This window comes from Leptosomus discolor, chromosome 28 (assembly GCF_034619465.1).
Source record: "Leptosomus discolor isolate bLepDis1 chromosome 28, bLepDis1.hap2, whole genome shotgun sequence".
Lineage (NCBI taxonomy): Eukaryota > Metazoa > Chordata > Aves > Leptosomiformes > Leptosomidae > Leptosomus > Leptosomus discolor.
In genome coordinates, this window is record NC_141418.1 from 161,407 (window position 1) to 180,464 (window position 19,058).

At 66.5% G+C, this 19,058-nt stretch overlaps 2 protein-coding genes across 2 annotated transcripts; both read left to right on the plus strand.

Annotated features, from left to right (window-relative positions):
- Positions 1–255: 255 nt before the first annotated feature.
- Positions 256–4,248, plus strand: PGLYRP2 (peptidoglycan recognition protein 2). Its single transcript, XM_086478887.1, has 5 exons — positions 256–307; positions 1,950–2,789; positions 3,457–3,667; positions 3,757–4,051; positions 4,210–4,248. The coding sequence occupies exons 1-5, from the start codon at positions 256–258 to the stop codon at positions 4,210–4,212; spliced, it is 1,401 nt and encodes a 466-aa protein (XP_086335013.1). The 3' UTR covers positions 4,213–4,248.
- Positions 4,249–7,114: 2,866 nt separating this feature from the next.
- On the plus strand, positions 7,115–19,004 carry RASAL3 (RAS protein activator like 3). Its single transcript, XM_086478814.1, has 18 exons — positions 7,115–7,529; positions 9,333–9,451; positions 9,574–9,658; positions 11,686–11,774; positions 11,816–11,958; positions 12,044–12,176; positions 13,222–13,320; positions 13,846–14,382; positions 15,181–15,325; positions 15,564–15,708; positions 16,285–16,521; positions 16,706–16,907; positions 17,051–17,154; positions 17,816–18,128; positions 18,219–18,344; positions 18,416–18,615; positions 18,704–18,779; positions 18,855–19,004. The coding sequence occupies exons 1-18, from the start codon at positions 7,115–7,117 to the stop codon at positions 19,002–19,004; spliced, it is 3,318 nt and encodes a 1,105-aa protein (XP_086334940.1).
- The last annotated feature ends 54 nt before the right edge of the window (positions 19,005–19,058 follow it).

A 19,058-nucleotide genomic window follows, 5' to 3' on the forward strand; every position in this document is an offset into this window, starting at 1 on the left:
CACACGTATGCACACACCTGTGCACGCTCACACACACACACATGTAGCCCCTTCCTAGCCCCGCCACACGCGTGTGCGCACGGCCACGCACGCCTTGCACACGCGCCCGCGTGCTGCAGGGCTCCCCCCCGCCGGAAGCGCCCCCGCAGCACACGCGTGTGTCACGTGCCACCGCCCCCGGGGACGGTCGTGCAGGGGACGAAGTCCGGCGAGGCCCCGACACGGGAGGTGGCGATGGGGGCCCGATCCTGCACCATGATCCCCTGGCTCCTCGCGGCGCTCAGCCTCTGCGCCCGCCCCGGCACAGGTGGGTACACGCCACGCCACGCCACTGCACGCCACAACACGCTACAACGTGCCACAACACCCCACAACATGCTAGAACACGCCACAACATGCAACAACACGCCACAACATGCTAGAACACATCACAACATGCAACAACACGCCACAACATGCTAGAACACACCACAACATGCCACAACACCCCGCAACATGCCACAACACCCCGCAACATGCTAGAACACACCACAACATGCCACAACACCCCGCAACATGCTAGAACACACCACAACACACAACAACACACCACAACACGCCGCAACACACCACAACATGCCAGAACACCCCACAACACGCCCCAACACGTCGCAACATGCCACAAGACATCACAACGCACCCTGGCACACACCCCCATGCTATAACACGTCCCAACACGCCACCACATGCGTGTGGCAACCGCAGGGGCTCCTCCGAGCCCTTTTTTGGGTCAAAATGGCTCCGGTTGCATTCTTTTTCCCTAATTAGGGGGATTCTGGCCCAAATTTGTGCCCACATGGGCAGTCCTGGGGCGGAGGGGGGGGGGTGTGCACCCGGTTTGGGGTGTGTTTGCCCTTTTTCGGGCTATTTTTGCCTTTTTTGGGGGTGTTTTCACCCTGGTTTGGGCGCAGCCACCCCGCTCTGGGTGCCTTTGCTATTTTTTGGGGGTGCTTTCATCTTTTTTGGGGTGCCCGCACCCTGTTGTGGGTGCTTTAGTCCTGGTTTTGGGGTGTTTTCACCCTGGTTTGGGTGCATTCCCCCTGTTCTGGGAGGTTTTGCTATTTTGGGGGTGGTTTTGCCCTTTTTTTGAGTGCTTTTGTCCTTCTCTGGGTGCTCTCGCCCTGTTTTGGGGGGCTTGCACCCTGTTCTGGGTGCTTTCGGTCCGGCTTTGGGTTGTTTTCACCCTGTTCTGGGTGGGTTTACCTTGTTTGGGGGGTTTTCACCCTGTTTCGGGTGCATTCGCCCTTTTCCTGGGTTCTTGCGCCCTCCTCTGGGTGCTTTCACATCGCTCGGGGTGCGTTCACCCCGGTTTGGGTGCATTCACCCCGTCCTGAGTCCTGTCGCCCTGGTTTGGGGTGTTTTTCACCCCGGTTTGGGTGCATTCACCCCGGTTTGGGTCCTTTCACCCCATTTTGGATCCTTTGACCCCATTTTGGGTCCTTTCATCCCGTTTATTGGATCCTTGCATCCTGTTTTGGGTTCTTCCACCACGTTTTGGGTCCTTTCACCCCATTTTTGGGTGCATTTACCCCATTTTGGGTCCTTTCACCCTGTTTTGGGTCCCTTCAACCCGTTTTGGGTCCTTTCACCCCGTTTTGGGTCCCTTCAACCCATTTGGGGTCTTTTCACCCCATTTTTGGGTGCATTTACCCCATTTTGAGTCCTTTCACCCCGTTTTGGGTCCTTTCACCCCGTTTTGGGTCCCTTCACCCCGTTTTGGGTCCTTTCACCCCGTTTTGGGGACATTCACTCCGTTTTGGGGGCACACTCCCCCGCTCTGGGAGACTCTGGCCAGCCCTGCACCCATGGGCGCCAGCCCTGCACCCATGGGCGCCAGCCCTGCACCCATGGGCACCCCTGGCCCCGCGGGTGCCCCTCGGTCCCCTCCCACGCCCCCGTCCCCTCCCCAGGTCTCCCGCCACGCCACATGGACTCGGTGGTGCAGATCGTGGAAGCCCTTGAGTCGACCGACCGCGGCTTCACCGGCACCGTGCCGGAGCTGGCGCGGGCGCTGGGTGGCTGTAGCACCCCGGGGTGCCGCGCGGTGCTGGGAGAGCCCCCCGATGTCCCACCGGCCCCACCGACGCTCAGCCGCGAGCAGTGGCTGCTCTTCACCCGACTCCTCCACCACGACGCCGCGGCACCCGAGCGCGGCGCGGTGCTGGCACCCGACGGCTCCACCGTCGCCCTGGGCCCCCTCCTCGCCGGCGTCGAGGTTGGCCTCAAGCGGGCGGCGGGACGGCCCGTCCCCGCCGCCGAGCCACCCGTCGACGCGCTCTACGCCGTCACCATCACCGAGGCCTTGGGGACGTCGTTCCTCTTGGCTCGTGGCGGCGACGGCAACCGAGCCACGCTGGGACCCGGCGGCTGTTGGGATGACGTGGATGACCCCCAAAACTACACCCTGCTGGGACCCCCCTCCCCTATCCCCGATGCCGTCGCCAACGGGGCGATGGATGGGGTGCTGTTGGGTGCCCACCTAGCCCGAGCACCCATCCCCCTCGCCGATCTTCTCCGGGGCTACTACGGGACGGGCAACGGCACGGAGAAAGGGCGACCCCCCAGCAGTTACCGGCGGCGAGATTTCGGGGTGCTGGCAGGGCCGGGGAAGCTGGAGGAGGAGGTGGCGGCGATGCTGAGGGTGCTGCGGGTGCTGCCACCCACCCGGGAGCTCTTGGAGGACGTGGGGCCGGAGGAGGTGGCGGCCATCGCTCACCGAGCGGCGCGGGACTTCACGGAGGTCTATGTGGGTAGGGAGGTGGCATCGGGTCGCGATATCACATCTGCCCCACCCCCCCAAAAAATTGGGTGGGCTGGTGGGTGGAGAGCTGCACCCTGGGTGGGGCTGGGGGTCCCCAGTGTCACCCTTAGCGTAGGTGGCACCGGGGGCGCCGTCGAGCCCTGAGAGCTGACTGGTGACGTGCAGCCTGGCCCTGTCAGACACCACCATGTCCCCCGGGTGGACATCGGTGTGTCCCCTGGAGGGTCACCACTGCGTCCCTTGGGTGGTGGTCCCTGGAGGGCCACCGCCATGTCCCCTGGGTGGACACCAGTGTGTCCCCTGGAGGGACACCCGTGTATCTTCTGGACGGACACCACGATGTCCCCTGGATGGACACCGGTGTGCCCCCAGATGGTGATCCCTGGATGGCCACCGCCACGTCCCCTGGGTGGACACCGGTGTGTCCCCTGGACACAGGACACAGCCATGTCCCCAGCCAAGGGACACCCCAACCAGATGCTCCACGTCCCCTGCATGAGGGGACCCCAGGAGGACACTACCACGGCCCAGGCCAAGGGGTTCCCGAGCTTGGCAGATGCTCCGTGTCCCCAAGACCCCAAGGGGACGCTGCCACCGCCCCAGTTGCCAGTGGGACCAGGCAAATCCCCTTTCCCACCACCTGCCTTCCCTCGCAGAGTGCCCGGCCATCGTGCCCCGGTGCATGTGGGGGGCCCGTCCCTACCGGGGCACCCCCAGACCGTTGACCCTCCCCTTGAGCTCCGTCTACATCCACCACACCTTCATACCCAGCGCCCCGTGCCGCACCTTCGCCGCCTGCGCCCGCGCCATGCGCGCCATGCAACGCTTCCACCAGGACACCCGTGGCTGGGATGACATCGGCTACAGGTGAGACGCCGCCACCGTCACCGTCACCTCCACCGCGGTTCCCAGCACCCGTGTCCGGGCAGCTCAGGTTGACCCATGGGTGCTCGTAGCTTCGTGGTGGGCTCGGATGGGTACCTGTACCAAGGCCGGGGTTGGCACTGGGTTGGTGCCCACACCAAAGGCTACAACAGCAAAGGCTACGGCGTGGGCTACGTTGGCAACTTCTCAGCCACCTTGCCGGACCCTGACACCATCGCCCTGGTGCGGGACGGGCTCCTGCCCTGCGCCGTGCGGACAGGCCGGCTCCACCGTAACTACACCCTCCGTGGCCACCGCCAGATGGGTCACACCGACTGCCCCGGCAACTCCCTCTTCCATGAGATTGAGACCTGGCACGGCTTCAAGGTGAGCACCGAGCCCTGTGGCATCTCCAGGGGTTGGAGGTTTGGTGCCAGGTTGGGGTGTCTGGTCGGGTCTGGCATGGCCAGGAGGGTGGGGGTTTGGTGGGGGTGGATGTGGGAGGTGGCGCCAGGACAGATCGTGGTTTCTTCTCTCCTCTGCAGTGAGGACTGGTCCCACGGGTCCTGGTCTGGATGGGTGCGGGCAAGGTTGGATCGTGGTCTAGGTGGATGCTGGCCTGATGGGTGATGGTCTAGATGGACCCTGGTCCAACAGATGTTGGTCCAATGGATGCCAGCCTGGATGGACCCTGGTTGAGAAGGACACCACCCTGGTCGAGATGGACACCAGCCTGGATGGACCCTGGTTGAGAAGGACACCACCCTGGTCGAGATGGACACCAGCCTGGGTGGACCCTGGTCTAGATGGACACCACCCTGGTGGACACCAGCCTGGGTGGACCCTGGTTGAGATGGACACCACCCTGGTGGACACCAGCCTGGGTGGACCCTGATCAAGATGGATACCACCCTGGTGGACACCAGCCTGGGTGGACCCTGGTCTAGATGGACACCACCCTGGTGGACACCAGCCTGGGTGGACCCTGGTTGAGATGGACACCAGCCCAAGGGATGCCAGCACAGGTGGACCCTGGTCCGGACAGACCCTGACCCGATCGGATGCCATCACGGATCACCCTGGTCCAGGTGGCCACCAGCCCAATGGTTGTCAGCCCTGATGGACACAGGCCCAGAAGAACACCCAGCCTTGAAGGCTACCAGCCTGGACAGATCCGAGCCCAGATGGGCACCAGGCCGCGTGCATCCTGGCCTCGCTAGCCCAGCAGACCATCCTCGTAGCCATAAGTCACCAGAAATCTCCCTGCAATAAAGTCAGTGCCACGACGTCGGTTTTGGTGGTCCCTAGAGAGCGAGAGGGAAACTGAGGCACGGGGTGGGGTGTGGCCACAGTGTCAAGGGGGAGGACTTAAATGAGGGACCCAGGTGCCTGGGACCTGCTGCCGGGCTGGGTGCTGCGGCACACGCGTGTGGGTGTGCGCGCACACATGTGCCCTGTGTCCAAGCAGCACTGCCCCCCCTTAACCCACCTTGGACACCCCACATGATTCTCAAGGAGACACCCCCCCACCCCTGAGATGGACACCCACCCCCCAGATCCGGCCCTCAGCAGTGCCCACACTGTAGCACCCAGGAGCTGCCATCTCCAGCACCCGTTCACTCTGAAACCTAATGATGGCCTTTAAGTCAGATGCAGGCAGCCAGCCACCAGGGTAGGCAGACACCCCTGTGGGGTGACCCGGTGTGGGTCACCGTTCTCGGGGTGCCCTGAGCCGTGGCCGAGCGTGAGCCTGGCCGAGCCGGGAGCGGAGATAACATCATCGGGGCAGAGGCGGAGGTGAGGGTGTGACTGAAACTCCTGCCTGGTCACATGGGGAAGCCACGACAGGAACCGGGGCGGCCGAGTCCCGGGTGCGAGAGCAGGCAGAGAACGGCCGAGGTACCGCGGGGACGGGGGACAGGGGGTACACGGCGGGGTGGGGGTGGCACCCTGGGGTGATGCTCCAGCCTTGGGGGTGCAGAGGGGATTCAGGGTGCAGGGGGGAGCAGCACCCTGAGGAGTAAAGGGTGCCCCAGGGGAGGGTGCGGGTGATGGGGTGCTGCAGGGTGCTGCAAGTTGGGGTGGGGAGCCCAAAAATGCTGGCACACCGCCCCCCCCCCCCCCAAGGTTTGGGCACCCGCCACAGCTCAGCTCTAGGGTGCCAGCACCCTTAAATTGGTGGGTGCCAAAGCCACGGGTGCCCACAGCTCACGGGAGCGTCACGGCGAGGAGATCCTGGGGTGCGACTGGTCCCGTCCAGCCCCCCCCCCGGCCTGCACCCAGGGGTGCACCCTGGGGTGCTGGTGGGGTGCCCAGGGCCTGGGCTCGGCGCGGGGTGCAGGTGCAGGGAGGAAACGCCGCGGCGGCGCGAAGGAAACGCGGCCGCGGCGGTGACGGAAGCATCTCCGGCACCCGCCTGCGCTTGGGGCCGAGGTGGTGGCGGGCCACCCGCCTGGGTGTCACCGGGTCCCTGGTGTCACCGCACCCCGCTGTCACCAAACCCTGATGTTGCCGCGCCCCGGTTGTGAGGGCCAGCCCAGGGACACGGGCAGCAGCAGGATGGGGACCCCTCGGTGGGCAGGGGTACCCCGGGGATGAGGGCACCCACAGGATGGGGACCCCTCCGTGGGCAGGAGCACCCCACAACAATGGGCACCCCAGGGTGCCCCGATGTGGGTGCACAGGTAAGGGCGCCCTGGATGAGAGGGCCCAAGATGGGGTGCTCTTCTTCACCAAGAAGACACGGGGACCCAAATTAGGGTGCTCTGGGGAAGGGCACCCAGGTAGGGGTGCCCGGATGAGGGCGCCCAGAGAAGGGCACCCAGATAAGGGTGCGCAAATGGGGCGACAACGTAAGGGTGCCCCAAAAAGGGTGCCTGGATGGGGGCACCCAGGCAAGGGTGCCTGGGTTGGGGGATGCCTGGGTGGGGGGATGCCTGGGTGGGGGGATGCCTGGGTGGGGGTGCCCAGATCGAAGCCCCCAGATAAGGGCACCCAGGTAGGGGTGCACTGGGTGAGGGCACCCAAATAGGGGTGCCTGGGTAGGGCGCCCGCGTAGGGTGCCTGGATAGGGGCACCCAGATGGAGGTGCCCTGGGTGGGGGTCCCCTGGATGGGAGCACCCAAATAGGGGTGTCTGGATACGGGTTCCCCATATGGGGGTGCCCAGATAGGGGTGCCTGGATAGGGGTGCCCCTATAGGATCCCTAATCCTGGGTGCCTGGATAGGGGCACCCATAAAAGGGCTCTCAGAGGTGCCTGGATAGGGATGGCTGGGTGGGGGGTGCCCCAATAAGGACACTCGGATGGGACACCCCAGTAGGGGTGCCCGGGTGGGGGTGCCAGGTTGGGGGTGGCCAGAGGAAGGTGCCCCTCCCCACCCCCCACCCCACTCCCTCCCCTGCCGGCCCGCGGGTGCCCCGTGGCTACCGCGGCTCTCGCCACCCCGCAGATGGAGGTGGAGAAACCCCCGCCGGGACCCGAGGCACCGACTCTCCTGAAGACCTACAAATGGCGAACGACAGCACCCACGGGTGACCGGGAAGCCGAGAGGGGCACGGGGTCCCCGGGCAGCCGGCGCTGGACCCGGCTGCAGGGGTGGAAACGTTCCTACAGCCAACCCGATTCCGACGGCCCCGATGACGGGGCTGGAAGGGGCAGCTCCATCTTGGGGGCACCCAAGGCCAGCACCCGTCGGTCCCTCTTCCGACGGGCCTTTTCGGCCCCCTCCAAGGGGACCAAGGAGACGCGGGGCCCCGAGGGTGGCAAGGGCACCCTGCAGAAGTACCTGCGCTCCATGTCCAAGAGGAAGGGTCCTGTGGAGAGCGGTGCCAGGGCTGAGCAGGTCCTGCACGACGGTGTTCCAGGTACGGGGGTGATGGGGAGGGTGGGGGTCAGGGTGCTGGTGGTGGGGGATGGGGATGGGATGGAGGTGAGGGTGGTTGGGGATGGGCTGAGGGTGGTGGGTTGGGGGACGATGACGATGGGGGGTGAGGGGTTGGGGGTGATGGGTGGGGGGTGATGATGATGGGTGATGGGTTGGGGGTGATGACGGTGGGTGATGGGTGAGGGGTGATGGGTGAGAGGTGATGATGATGGGTGATGGGTTGGGGGTGATGGGTGATGATGATGGGTGATGGGTTGGGGGTGATGGGTGCTGGTGGTGGTTGGTGATGGGTTGGGGGTGTTGAGTGGGGGGTGATGACGATGGGTGATGGATCAGAGGTGATGGGTGGGGGGTGATGATGATGGGTGATGGGTTGGGGGTGATGGGTGATGATGATGGGTGATGGGTTGGGGGTGTTGGGTGGGGGGTGATGACGATGGGTGATGGATCAGAGGTGATGGGTGGGGGGTGATGATGATGGGTGATGGGTTGGGGGTGATGGGTGCTAGGTGATGGTTGGTGATGGGTTGGGGGTGTTGGGTGGGGGGTGATGACGATGGGTGATGGGTGAGGGGTGATGGGTGAGAGGTGATGATGATGGGTGATGGGTTGGGGGTGATGGGTGATGATGATGGGTGATGGGTTGGGGGTGATGGGTGCTGGTGGTGGTTGGTGATGGGTTGGGGGTGTTGGGTGGGGGGTGATGACGATGGGTGATGGATCAGGGGTGATGGGTGGGGGGTGATGACGATGGGTGATGGGTTGGGGGTGATGGGTGATGATGATGGGTGATGGGTTGGGGGTGATGGGTGCTAGGTGGTGGTTGGTGATGCGTTGGGGGTGATGGGTGGGGGGTGATGACGATGGGTGATGGATTAGGGGTGATGGGTGGTGGGTTGGGGGCTGAGGGGTGGTGGGCAAGGGAGATGGGTGATGAGCCGGGATGCAATGGGTGATGGGCAGTGGTTTGGGGGCAACGGGTAGCGGGTGGTGGTGACGGGTTGGGGGGCGATGGGTGATGGGTGGGTGGCAGCGGGGGCCGTAGCGGGGTGCAGGACGTGGCCAGGCCTTGCTGGTGTGGGGGACCTCCTGCCTGCAGGTGCCCTCCAGGGTTGGGGCGTTGGGGGGGGGGGGCACCCATGGGTGCAAGATGGCTGGGTCTCACCAGGCCCCAGGGCCCGCTCCTGGCCACACGTGTGCGCCCAGCACGGGGCTCGGCGGCGGCACGTGGAGCCGTGCCTGCCCCTGCGGCACCCAGGTGTGGCAAAACCGGCTCGGCTCCGGCAGGGCCACCCACGGTGCGGGCAGGGCCCTGGGGTAGGGCAGCCACCCAGCTTTGTCCCCACCACGGCAATGGCATTGCCACACTGATGGTGGCACAGCCGCGTGTCCCCCCGCGTTGCCACCCCGACTGTGGCACGGCCACGGCCGTGTGTCCCCTGGCATCACCACGCCCCACGGTGGCACCTCCATGGCAATACGTTCCCTGGCATCACCAAACTCACGGTGGCACCTCCACGGCCCCATGGCCCCCAGCATCACCACACCCCTGGTGGCATGGCCATGGCCATGTGTCCCCTGGCATCACCGCGCCCTTGGCGTCACGGCCACAGCACCATCACCCCAACCACACCGCGGCCATGGCACCAAGTGCCCTGGTGTTGTCGCACCCACAGCGGCACAGGCACAGCCACACGTCCCCTGGCACTGCCACGCGGCCCACGGGTGACAGGGGCACGGTGAGCACCCAGTCTCCCCCCGACACCCTGCTCTGCACCCGCAGCGAGCACCCACGCGCCGTCGCCGATCCCGCTGGCTCCAGCCCCCGATGCCGCGGTGTGGGATGTCTCCAACTTCTCGTTGGTGGACGGACGTCTGGTCCTCGTGGGCCGCGACGAGGAGGTGAGGACCCCGGGGACGAGAGTCCCCGAGGCCCCCCAGGGGCTTGGGCCGGAGCCCCTCGGGTGACGGGGCGCACAGATGGGTGCTGGGGGCGGCGGTGCCTGACCCCGCTGGGCCCCCAGGCTTCGGGCAGGAGCAGGAACCGGACGGGGAGCGCCATCTCCGAGAGCGCCAACCTGCACCCGGCGGGCGGCAGGAGGGACCCCGGTGAGCGAGAGCCTCGTGCCGTGTGCCGTGCCGTGCCCCCCGCGCCACGCCATACCCGTGCACCGTACCATGCCCCGTGCCGTGCTCTATGCCGTGCACCAGACCGAGCCTTGTGCCATGCCCCACGCTGTGCACCGTGCCCTGTGCCGTGCGCCATGCCCCACGCCATGCGCTGGGCTGTGCACCACACCGTGCCCCACGCCCCATGCCCCACGCCATGCCCTGGGCTGTTCACCACAGCGTGCCCCACACCCCATGCCCCACGCCATGCCCTGGGCTGTGCCCCACACCCCACGCCCCACGCCATGCCCCGTGCCACGCACCACACTGTGCCGTGCTCCGTGCGCCATGCCCCACGCCATGCCCTGGGCTGTTCACCACACCGTGCCTCACACCCCACGCCATGCCCCGTGCCACGCACCACACTGTGCCGTGCTCCGTGCACCGTGCCCCACGCACGACGCCAGGCCCTGCGCCGGGCACCGTGCACTGTGGCCTGTGCCGTGCCCCACGCTGTGCCCCATGCCCCACACCAAGCCTTGTGCCATGCCCCAAACGCCACACCGTGCCCTGTGCCATGTGCCATGCCCCACGCCATGCCCTGGGCTGTGCCCCACACCCCACGCCCCACACCATGCCCCGTGCCATGCACCACACTGTGCCGAGCTCCGTGCGCCATGCCCCACGCCATGCCCTGGGCTGTTCACCACACCGTGCCCCACGCCCCACTCACAACGCCATGCCCCGTGCCCCATGCCATGCCCCGTGCCACGCACCACACTGTGCCGTGCTCCGGGCACCGTGCCCCACGCATGACGCCATGCCCTGCGCCGGGCACCGTGCACCGTGGCCTGTGCTGTGCACCACACTGTGCCCCATGCCCCACGCTGTGCCCCATGCCCCACACCAAGCCTTGTGCCATGCCCCACGCCCCACGCCGGGCCCTGTGCCGTGCGCCATGCCCCACGCCACGCATTTGGCTGTTCACCACACCGTGCCCCACACCCCATGCCCCACGCCATGCCCCGTGCCACGCACCACACTGTGCCGTGCTCCGTGCACTGTGCCCCACGCACGACGCCATGGCCTGTGCCGTGCCCCACGCCGTGCCCCATGCCCCACACCGTGCCCTGTGCCGTGCGCCATGCCCCACGCCATGCCCCACGCCCCACGCCATGCCCCGTGCCCCACGCCATGTCCCGTGCCACGCACCACACTGTGCCGTGCTCCGGGCACCGTGCCCCACGCAAGATGCCATGCCCTGCGCCGGGCACCGTGCACCATGGCCTGTGCCGTGCCCCACGCTGTGCCCCATGCCCCATGTCATCACCACGCCCCACGCCATGCCCCGTGCCGTGCAGCCCACCGCGCCCCATGCCCCATGCCCCGTGCCGTGCCCCCCACCGCGGGTGCGTGGGGGGTGGCGCTGGGTGCGAGGCCGCCCCGTCCCGTCACCGCTTCCTCCGCGCTGCTGCGTCTGCTGATCCGAGCGATAAAGGGCCCCCGGCTTCCTCCCCGCGCCCCTCGCCAGCGCGGGCAGGCGGCATCGCCGCCAGCCATGGGGCCCCGCCGCTGGCTGCTCTGCACCGCGCAGGGAGGTGAGTGACCCCCCACCCTGCACCTCCCCCTGGCGCTGGGGTCCGCACCCGTATGGCACCGTGGTGGGGGACCATCCTGGACGGGGGCTTGGCACCACGGCATCGCGACGCCGGGGCCGAGCACCGAGGCTGGGCGCCGGCACTGGGCACCGGAGCCAGGGCAGCAGGATAAACCCCTCTGCCCCCTTCTCCCTTGCACCCACGAGCTCCCACCTGCAGCACCCAAAGCTCAGGGCTCCAGGTCTGGGGAGGTGCCGGCAGGATTTGGCACCCGAACCAGGTGCCTGGGTCCTTCCCTCGGCTTTGGGTGATGTTTCCCATGGGGGTGGGAGTATGGGTGTACCCTGCAGCCCCCCCAAACCCTGGCATGATGTCGGGGTGCTCAGGGGGCGGGTAAAAGGGGGGTCCTGATGCTGGGTGCCCCTCCAGACCCAGCTGTGGAGGAGAGGAGCACCCGGGGTGCCGGGAGAAGCACCGAGAGCGAGTCCTCCCCCACCTCCCAGTTCAGCAACGTCAAGGTGGGCACCCACCCCATCCCAATCCCTGTCCCCTCACCCAGGGTGCTCGGCCCCACCCATGGGTGACGCTGCAGCCGTCTCCTTACCCCACCCAGGGGTTGTTGTGGAAGAGGCTCCGGGAGAGGAAAGGTCGTGGCGTCCCCAAAGCCGAGACGCCGGCGGTGACGATCCCTGATGGCGAGAGGTACGGCACTGTGGCGGAGGGGGGGGACACACACGTGTGGGTGGGTGTTGGTGAGGGTGCCCCGGTGACGGTGCTGTCCCTTCAGGGTCCCCAGCCGGAGCGGATCACGGGAATCGCTGCTGCCGCCGCCCAGCGCGGCCGAGCTGGACCTCACCGGGGACAACGTCATCGTCCGGCCCGTGCACGGCAGCATCGTGGGCGAGAAGTTTTGCTTTCAGGTAACGGGCTTGGGTGGGTGCTCAGGGCGCCCTGGAGGGGCAACCAGGGCAACCTGGAGGGGCACCCAGGCAATGGGAAGGGGAACCCAGGGCACCTGGGGCAACCTAGAGGAGCACCCAGGGCACCCAAGGCAACCTGGAGGGGCACCCAGGCAACATGGAGGGGAACCCAGCGCACCCGGGGCAACCTGGAGGGGCACCCAGGCAATGTGAAGGGGAACCCAGGGCACCCGGGGCAAACTGGAGGGGCACCCGGGCACCCAGGGCAACCTGGAGAGGCACCCAGGCAACATGGAGGGGAACCCAGCGCACCCGGGGCAACCTGGAGGAGCACCCAGGGCAACCTGGAGGAGCACCCAGGCAACGTGAAGGGGAACCCAGGGCACCTGGGGCAAACTGGAGGGGCACCCGGGCACCCAGGGCAACCTGGAGAGGCACCCAGGGCAACCTGGAGGAGCACCCAGGGCAACCTGGAGGGGCACCCAGGCAATGTGAAGGGGAAGCCAGGGCACCCGGGGCAAACTGGAGGGGCACCCGGGGCAAACTGGAGGGGCACCCGGGCACCCAGGGCAACCTGGAGAGGCACCCAGGGCAACCTGGAGGAGCACCCAGGCAACGTGAAGGGGAACCCAGGGCACCCGGGGCAAACTGGAGGGGCACCCGGGCACCCAGGGCAACCTGGAGAGGCACCCAGGGCAACCTGGAGGGGCACCCAGGCAACGTGAAGGGGAACCCAGGGCACCCAGGGCAACCTAGAGGAGCACCCAGGGTACCCAGGGCAACCTGGAGGGACACACAGGCAATGTGGAGGGGAACCCAGGACACCCAGGGCACCCTGGAGGGGCACCCGGGCACCCCAATCATCCTGGAGAGGCACCTACGGCACCCCAGGCACCCCGCCAAGGCAGGCAGGGCCCCCCCCGCTGAACACCCAGAGCACCCCAAAAGGACAGCCCAGCACAGCCCTTAGCCATGGGGCCCCCAGTGCAGCCCCCGCCCCAGGCACCCCAGGCTGCCACCCCGCAGACACCCTCCCTGCCCCCAGATCATCACGGGCGAGGGCAGCCGGTCCTTCGGGTGCACGTCCCTGGCCGAGCGCGACCGCTGGATCGAGAACCTGCGCCGCACCGTGCAGCCCAACAAGGTGGGACCGCGGGGACACCCCCGGGACACCCCCACCACCCCCGGGGATGGGAACCCCCGGCACCCAGACGCGAGGGGCCACCCATTGTCCTCCTGCCTCCCCAGTGAGGCCAGCTGGCAGGGCTGGGTGGGGAAACTGAGGCACGAACCGCCCCCTCTCCCCCCACCCCACCCTGGAGCCCTGCAGGCACCCGCAGCCCTGGGTCCCCTTGTGTCCTGTCGTCCCCCGGAGGGCTTGGTTGTCCCCCCATGTCCCCTCAGGGCTTGGGTGGCCTCTTGTGTCCCCTCCTGTCCCACCATGGGTTTGGCTGTCACCCACGCCCCCCGCAAGGATTTGGCTGTCCACCCCTGTCCCCCACGTCCCTTCTTGTCCCTCCATGTCCCCTCCTGTTCCATTCGCCCCCATCCCCACGTCCACCCACAGAATTCCCTGTCCCCGACACCCCGTCCCCCCCACGGATTCACCCGCCCCGCCACCTTGACCTTGTCCCCTCGGCACCCCCACCCACGTCCCCCACCTCGGCAGGACAACTGCGAGCGGCTGGAGCTGGCCCTGAGCCTGTGGGTGTACGAAGCACGGGACCTGCCACCTCGGCGGCGCCTCCGTTGTCACCTCCACCTGGACGGCACCCTCTTCGCCCGTACCACCGCCAAGGTGGCCAGTCCCGACGGCGAGCTCTTTTGGGGTGAACTCTTCCAGTTGGCCGCCCTACCACCCGCCCGTGCCCTCACCCTCGCCCTTTGCCGTGATGACCACCCTGGTCAACCTGTGGCCTCCATCACCGTCCCCTTGGCTGAGCTGGCGGCTGCCCGGCAGCCCTTGGAGCGCTGGTACCCGCTGAGCGGTCCCGGGGGAGGCGAGCGGGTGCCGTCGGTGAGGGTGCGCGGGCGCTACCGGGAGGTGCGGGTGCTGCCCATCGTGCGCTACAAGGAGTTGGCTGAGTTCATCACCTTCCACTACCGGGAGCTGTGCGCCTGTCTAGAGCCCACCATCGCCGTACGGCACAAGGAGGAGCTGGCCGGCACCCTAGTCCGTGTCTTGCAGAGCACCGGAAAGGCCAAGGTAGAGTGGGTGCTGGCCGTGGGGGATGTGGGGAGGGTGGGTGAGGGCAAGATGGGTGCTGTCTGGGGTGCTGTGGGCCTGGAGGTTGGAGTGGGGTGGGGGTGAGATGGGTGTTGACCGAGGCGTCACGGGCCTGAGGGTTGGGATGGGATGAGCATCACGGGTTGGGGGTGCCAGGAGGGCTGGGGTGGGATAGGATGGATGAGTTGGGTTGGATTGGGATGGGACGGACGAGTTGAGTTGGGGTTGGTTGAGCTGGGATGGGATGGAGTTGATGGGTTGGATTGAGTTGGGATGGATGAGTTGAGTTGGGTTGGGATGGGATGGGATGGAGTTGATGGGTTGGGTTGAGTTGGGATGGATGAGTTGAGTTGAGTTGGGATGGGATGGGATGGAGTTGATGGGTTGGGTTGAGTTGGGATGGATGAGTTGAGTTGGGTTGGGATGGGATGGGATGGGATGGAGTTGATGGGTTGGGTTGAGTTGGGATGGATGAGTTGAGTTGGGTTGGGATGGGATGGGATGGAGTTGATGGGTTGGGTTGAGTTGGGATGGATGAGTTGAGTTGGGTTGGGATGGGATGGGTTGAGATGGGGTTGATGGGTTGGGTTGAGTTGGAATAGGATGGGATGGATGAGTTGCGAGAGGACGGGATGGGTTCAGAGGGGATTAGAGGGATGAGATGGGAAACACAACTCAGGGGAGTGCCAGGAGATCTGGCACCTCCCACGGTGGGTTGATCAAGGCTGTTTGGGGCCATGGGTGTCCACCGAGCCCTTCAACGTGTCCACCCGGCAGTCGTTCCTCATCGACCTCGGTGTGGCCGAGCTCGACCGCTTCGATGACCGTGAGGCACTGATCTTCCGCGAGAACACGCTGGCCACCAAGGCCATCGACGAGTACATGAAACTGGTGGGGGGCAAGTACCTCCAGGACACGCTGGGTACGGCTGAAGGTTGCAGGTCTTTGTGGGACATTACAGGGCGTTAAGGGGTGCAGGACATCCTGGGCATGACATGACAGGGTGTTGTGGGCTGTTACGGGGTGCAGGGCATGAGCAGAGCATTTGGGGGTTGTAGGACCCCCCTAGAACAGCCGTGGGGATGTGGTGGAGGCTTGCCACAGCCAAGCCCGTGGTGGTGGCTGGTTGGTCCCCTCACGGGTTGTCCCTCGGCGCCCAGGTGAGGCCGTGGCCCAGCTCTGCGCCTCGGACGACAGCTGCGAGGTCGATCCCAGCAAATGCGCCGGCCTTGACCTCCCCGACAACCAAAACAACCTGCGGCAGGTCTGCGAGGAGACCTTCCAGCGCATCGCCACGTCCTGCGAGTGAGGGGCAGCCCCTGCTGGGGCGCGGGGGTGGGCACGGGGAGGGCCATGGGGGTGGGCAGCTGCACGGGGATGGGCAATGAGAGAGGTGTGGGGTGGGCGCCGGCGCCGTGGAGATCCGGGGCCGGGCTTGGAGACGGGCGTGGGGGCAGGGATGGACTTGGGGACAGGAATGGGAATGAGCAGGAGGACAGGCACTAGCACCAGGGTGGGCATGGGGGTGGGTTTGGGGAGGGGCACCGTCCCTGGGATGGGCACGGCGGTGGGCACCAGGAAAGACCTGGGGACAAGCTTGGGGAGACATGGAGGACATGGCAAGGGACACCAGGAAGGACCTGGGAACAAGCTTGGGGACAGACATGGAGGACAGGGATGGGCGCCATCGCTGGGATGGACACGGCGGTGGAAACCAGGAAGGACCCGGGGACAGCCTTGGGGACGAGCACAGGGGGCTGGCATGGGGACAAGCACAGTCATGGTGGGTCCCATGTCCCACAGCACATCATGGTGGCACGCAGGGGAGGTTCCGGGGCCACCCACCTGCCCCAGCACCCATCAGGGTGTCTCCTCCCACAGCGCCTTCCCAGCGGAGCTGGGCGAGATCTTCGCGGCGTGGCAGGAGGAGTGTGCGGCGCGGGGCAAGGCACCCATCGGGCAACGCCTGGTCTCGGCCTCCCTCTTCTTGCGGTTCCTCTGCCCTGCCGTCATGTCCCCCAGCCTCTTCGGCCTCATCCAGGAGTACCCGAGCGAGGCCACCGCCCGTACCCTCACCCTCGTGGCCAAGGTCATCCAGAACCTGGCCAACTTCACCACGTACGTCATGGCAGCGCACAGCACCAGCACCAGCGGGGAGGGATGTGCCCATGGGGAAGCCATGGGGGGCAGTGGGGGACATCCCCTACATGCTGTGTGGCACGTGGACAGCCACGGGCCAGTAGGGTTGTCCCCAACACACCACGGAGCAGTGGGGATGTCCCTTAAACATCGCGGTCCCCAGGTTTGGCGAGAAGGAGGCCTACATGGGCTTCATGAACGAGTTCTTGGAGCACAACTGGAGCACCATGACAGAGTTCCTGCAGAGCGTGGCCAACCCCGAGAGCAGCGTCCACATGGCCACCTACGACGGCTACGTGGACCTGGCTCTGGAGCTCGCCACTCTCCACCTCCTGCTCTGCGACATCTTCTCGAGCCTGGACCAGGTGCCACCACCTATTTGTCCCCAAGGGTAGCTGGCGAGACTGGTCACCCCCTTCTCCCCACACTGGGTGTCCACTGCCCCACGGATGACACCTACCCCAAGGCCTCCTGTTGTCCCCATAACATCCTTGTCTTGTCCTGGTAGTCCACGCAGGAGGAGCTGGAACCCCTGCCCACCATCCTCACCGCCATTAGGGAGGGGACCCCTGTCCCCGTCTCCGTCCGTCTCAGCTCCACCACGGAGCGAAGGTACCGGTGGGTGGACAGAGGGACACATGGGATCAAGGTGGACACGTGGGGCCAGGAGAAGCTTCTGCAGAGGGGTGACACTAGGATGGGTTTGGGGTGGTTCTGGTCCTGGCTGGGTTCAGGGGATGGTTCTGGTCTTGGTTGGGTCTAGGGCGACTCTGGTCCAGAGCGGGCTTGGAGTCACTGGTCCCAGTTGGGATCAGGGGATGGTTTCGGTCCCTGATGGGTCCAGCAGATGGTTGTGGTCCAGGTAGGGGATGGTTCTGGTCCCAGTTCAGGGGATGGTTCTGTCTGGACTACATTTGGTGGATACTTCTGGTCCAGGCTGGGTCCAGGAGATGTTTCTGGTCCCAGATGGATTTAGGGGGTGTTTCTAGCCCTGGCTGGGTTTGGGGTGACTCTGGTTCTGCCTGGGTTTGGGGTTGTTCAGGTCAAGGCTGGTTTTGAGGACGGTTCTGGTTCTGGTTGGGTTTGGGGCATGTTTCTGATCCCAACGGGGTTTGGGGTGCCTCAGGTCCACGCTGGAGTCAGGAGATGGGTCTGGTCCCAACTGGGCTTGGGAAGCCTCCGGTTCCGGCTGGGTTCAGGGTGGTTCTGGTCCCTCCTGGCTCCAGCACCATCGCGGCACCCGGCCATGCCACCACCCCATCTCCCCTCACAGCCCGGCCGAGAGCTTCAAACCGGGCTTCGTGCCACCGCGCGACCTGAGCAAGCACAGCCCCCTCATCAAGAGCCAGTCCCTCATCAGCATCCGTCGTGTCCGGGGCAGGGAGGATGCGCCAGAACCGGAGCCGGCACCGGCACCGGTACAATCACAGCCGCCCAGCCGGGAACGCCGCAACGTGCAACGCACCCAGAGCGTGCCGGCGCAGAGCAAAGCCGCCCGGCGCCTTCGCAAGCAGAGCAGCGCCGAGCACGTGGAGGAGCCACCAGCCGAGGACGACCCGGGTTCCCTCGTCCCCCGCAACGGCCCGGTAAGCCACGACAGCCACCACACCACCCTCGCGTCGGGGCCGGTGCTCCGAGGAAGACGTTGGCGTTAACGGGTGCTGCCGGTGCCGTAGGGTCGCGGGAAGCTGCGCTCGTCGGCGTCGCTGCCGCGCAAATCAACAGTGCCGTGGCAGCGCTACGCGGAGGAGGCGGCGGCGGCGGCACAGGGCGAGCTCTATGCCATCCGCCCGTTGGAGAAGGTAACCGCGGGGTGGGGCGGCAGCCAAACCCACCGGGGTGCCCCGCTGACCCGCCCTCGTCCCCCCTCCAGCACGGGCGGTTGATCGAGGCGCTGCGGAAGGAGGTGGCGGAGAACCGGGAGAAGTTACGGCAGGCGGAGACGCGGGCGGGCGAGATGGAGGACCGACACCGCGGGTTGAGGCAGGAGCAAGGGCAGCACCGAGAGCAGCTCGAGCGTCTCCGGCAGCAGTTGGAGGAGGCGAACGCCCGCGCGGCCAATTTGGGTGCCAGGTAAGGCTGGGGTGGGGGAGCGGGTGCTCCAAACCAGCGGGTGCCCCACCGCCGGGCTGGGATCGCGGCTCATTCCCAACCGAATCAGGTTAACGGCGGCTGAAGGCAGCCGGAAGAAAGACCTGGAGAGGCTGAAGAGCAGCGAGGAGAAGAGCCGAGAGCTGGTAAGAGCCGAGAGGCGGGTGCACCCCCGGGTGACAAGAGGGACGCGGGTGGGGGCTGACGCGGTCCCCTCGCAGGAGAGACGGCTGTCGGCGCTGGAGAGGGAGCAGGCGGAGCTGCGGGGTGCCATCAGCCAAGCCCTGGGTCCCCCCGGGAGGACGGGACGCAGGATGTCAGCGCGGGGTTGGGACGAGAGCGGTGACGACGCTCAGGCCACCAGCGTGTAAGCAGCTGTCGCGATGTCACCGTCGTGTCCCCGCAGCCCGGTCACCCAACACCTT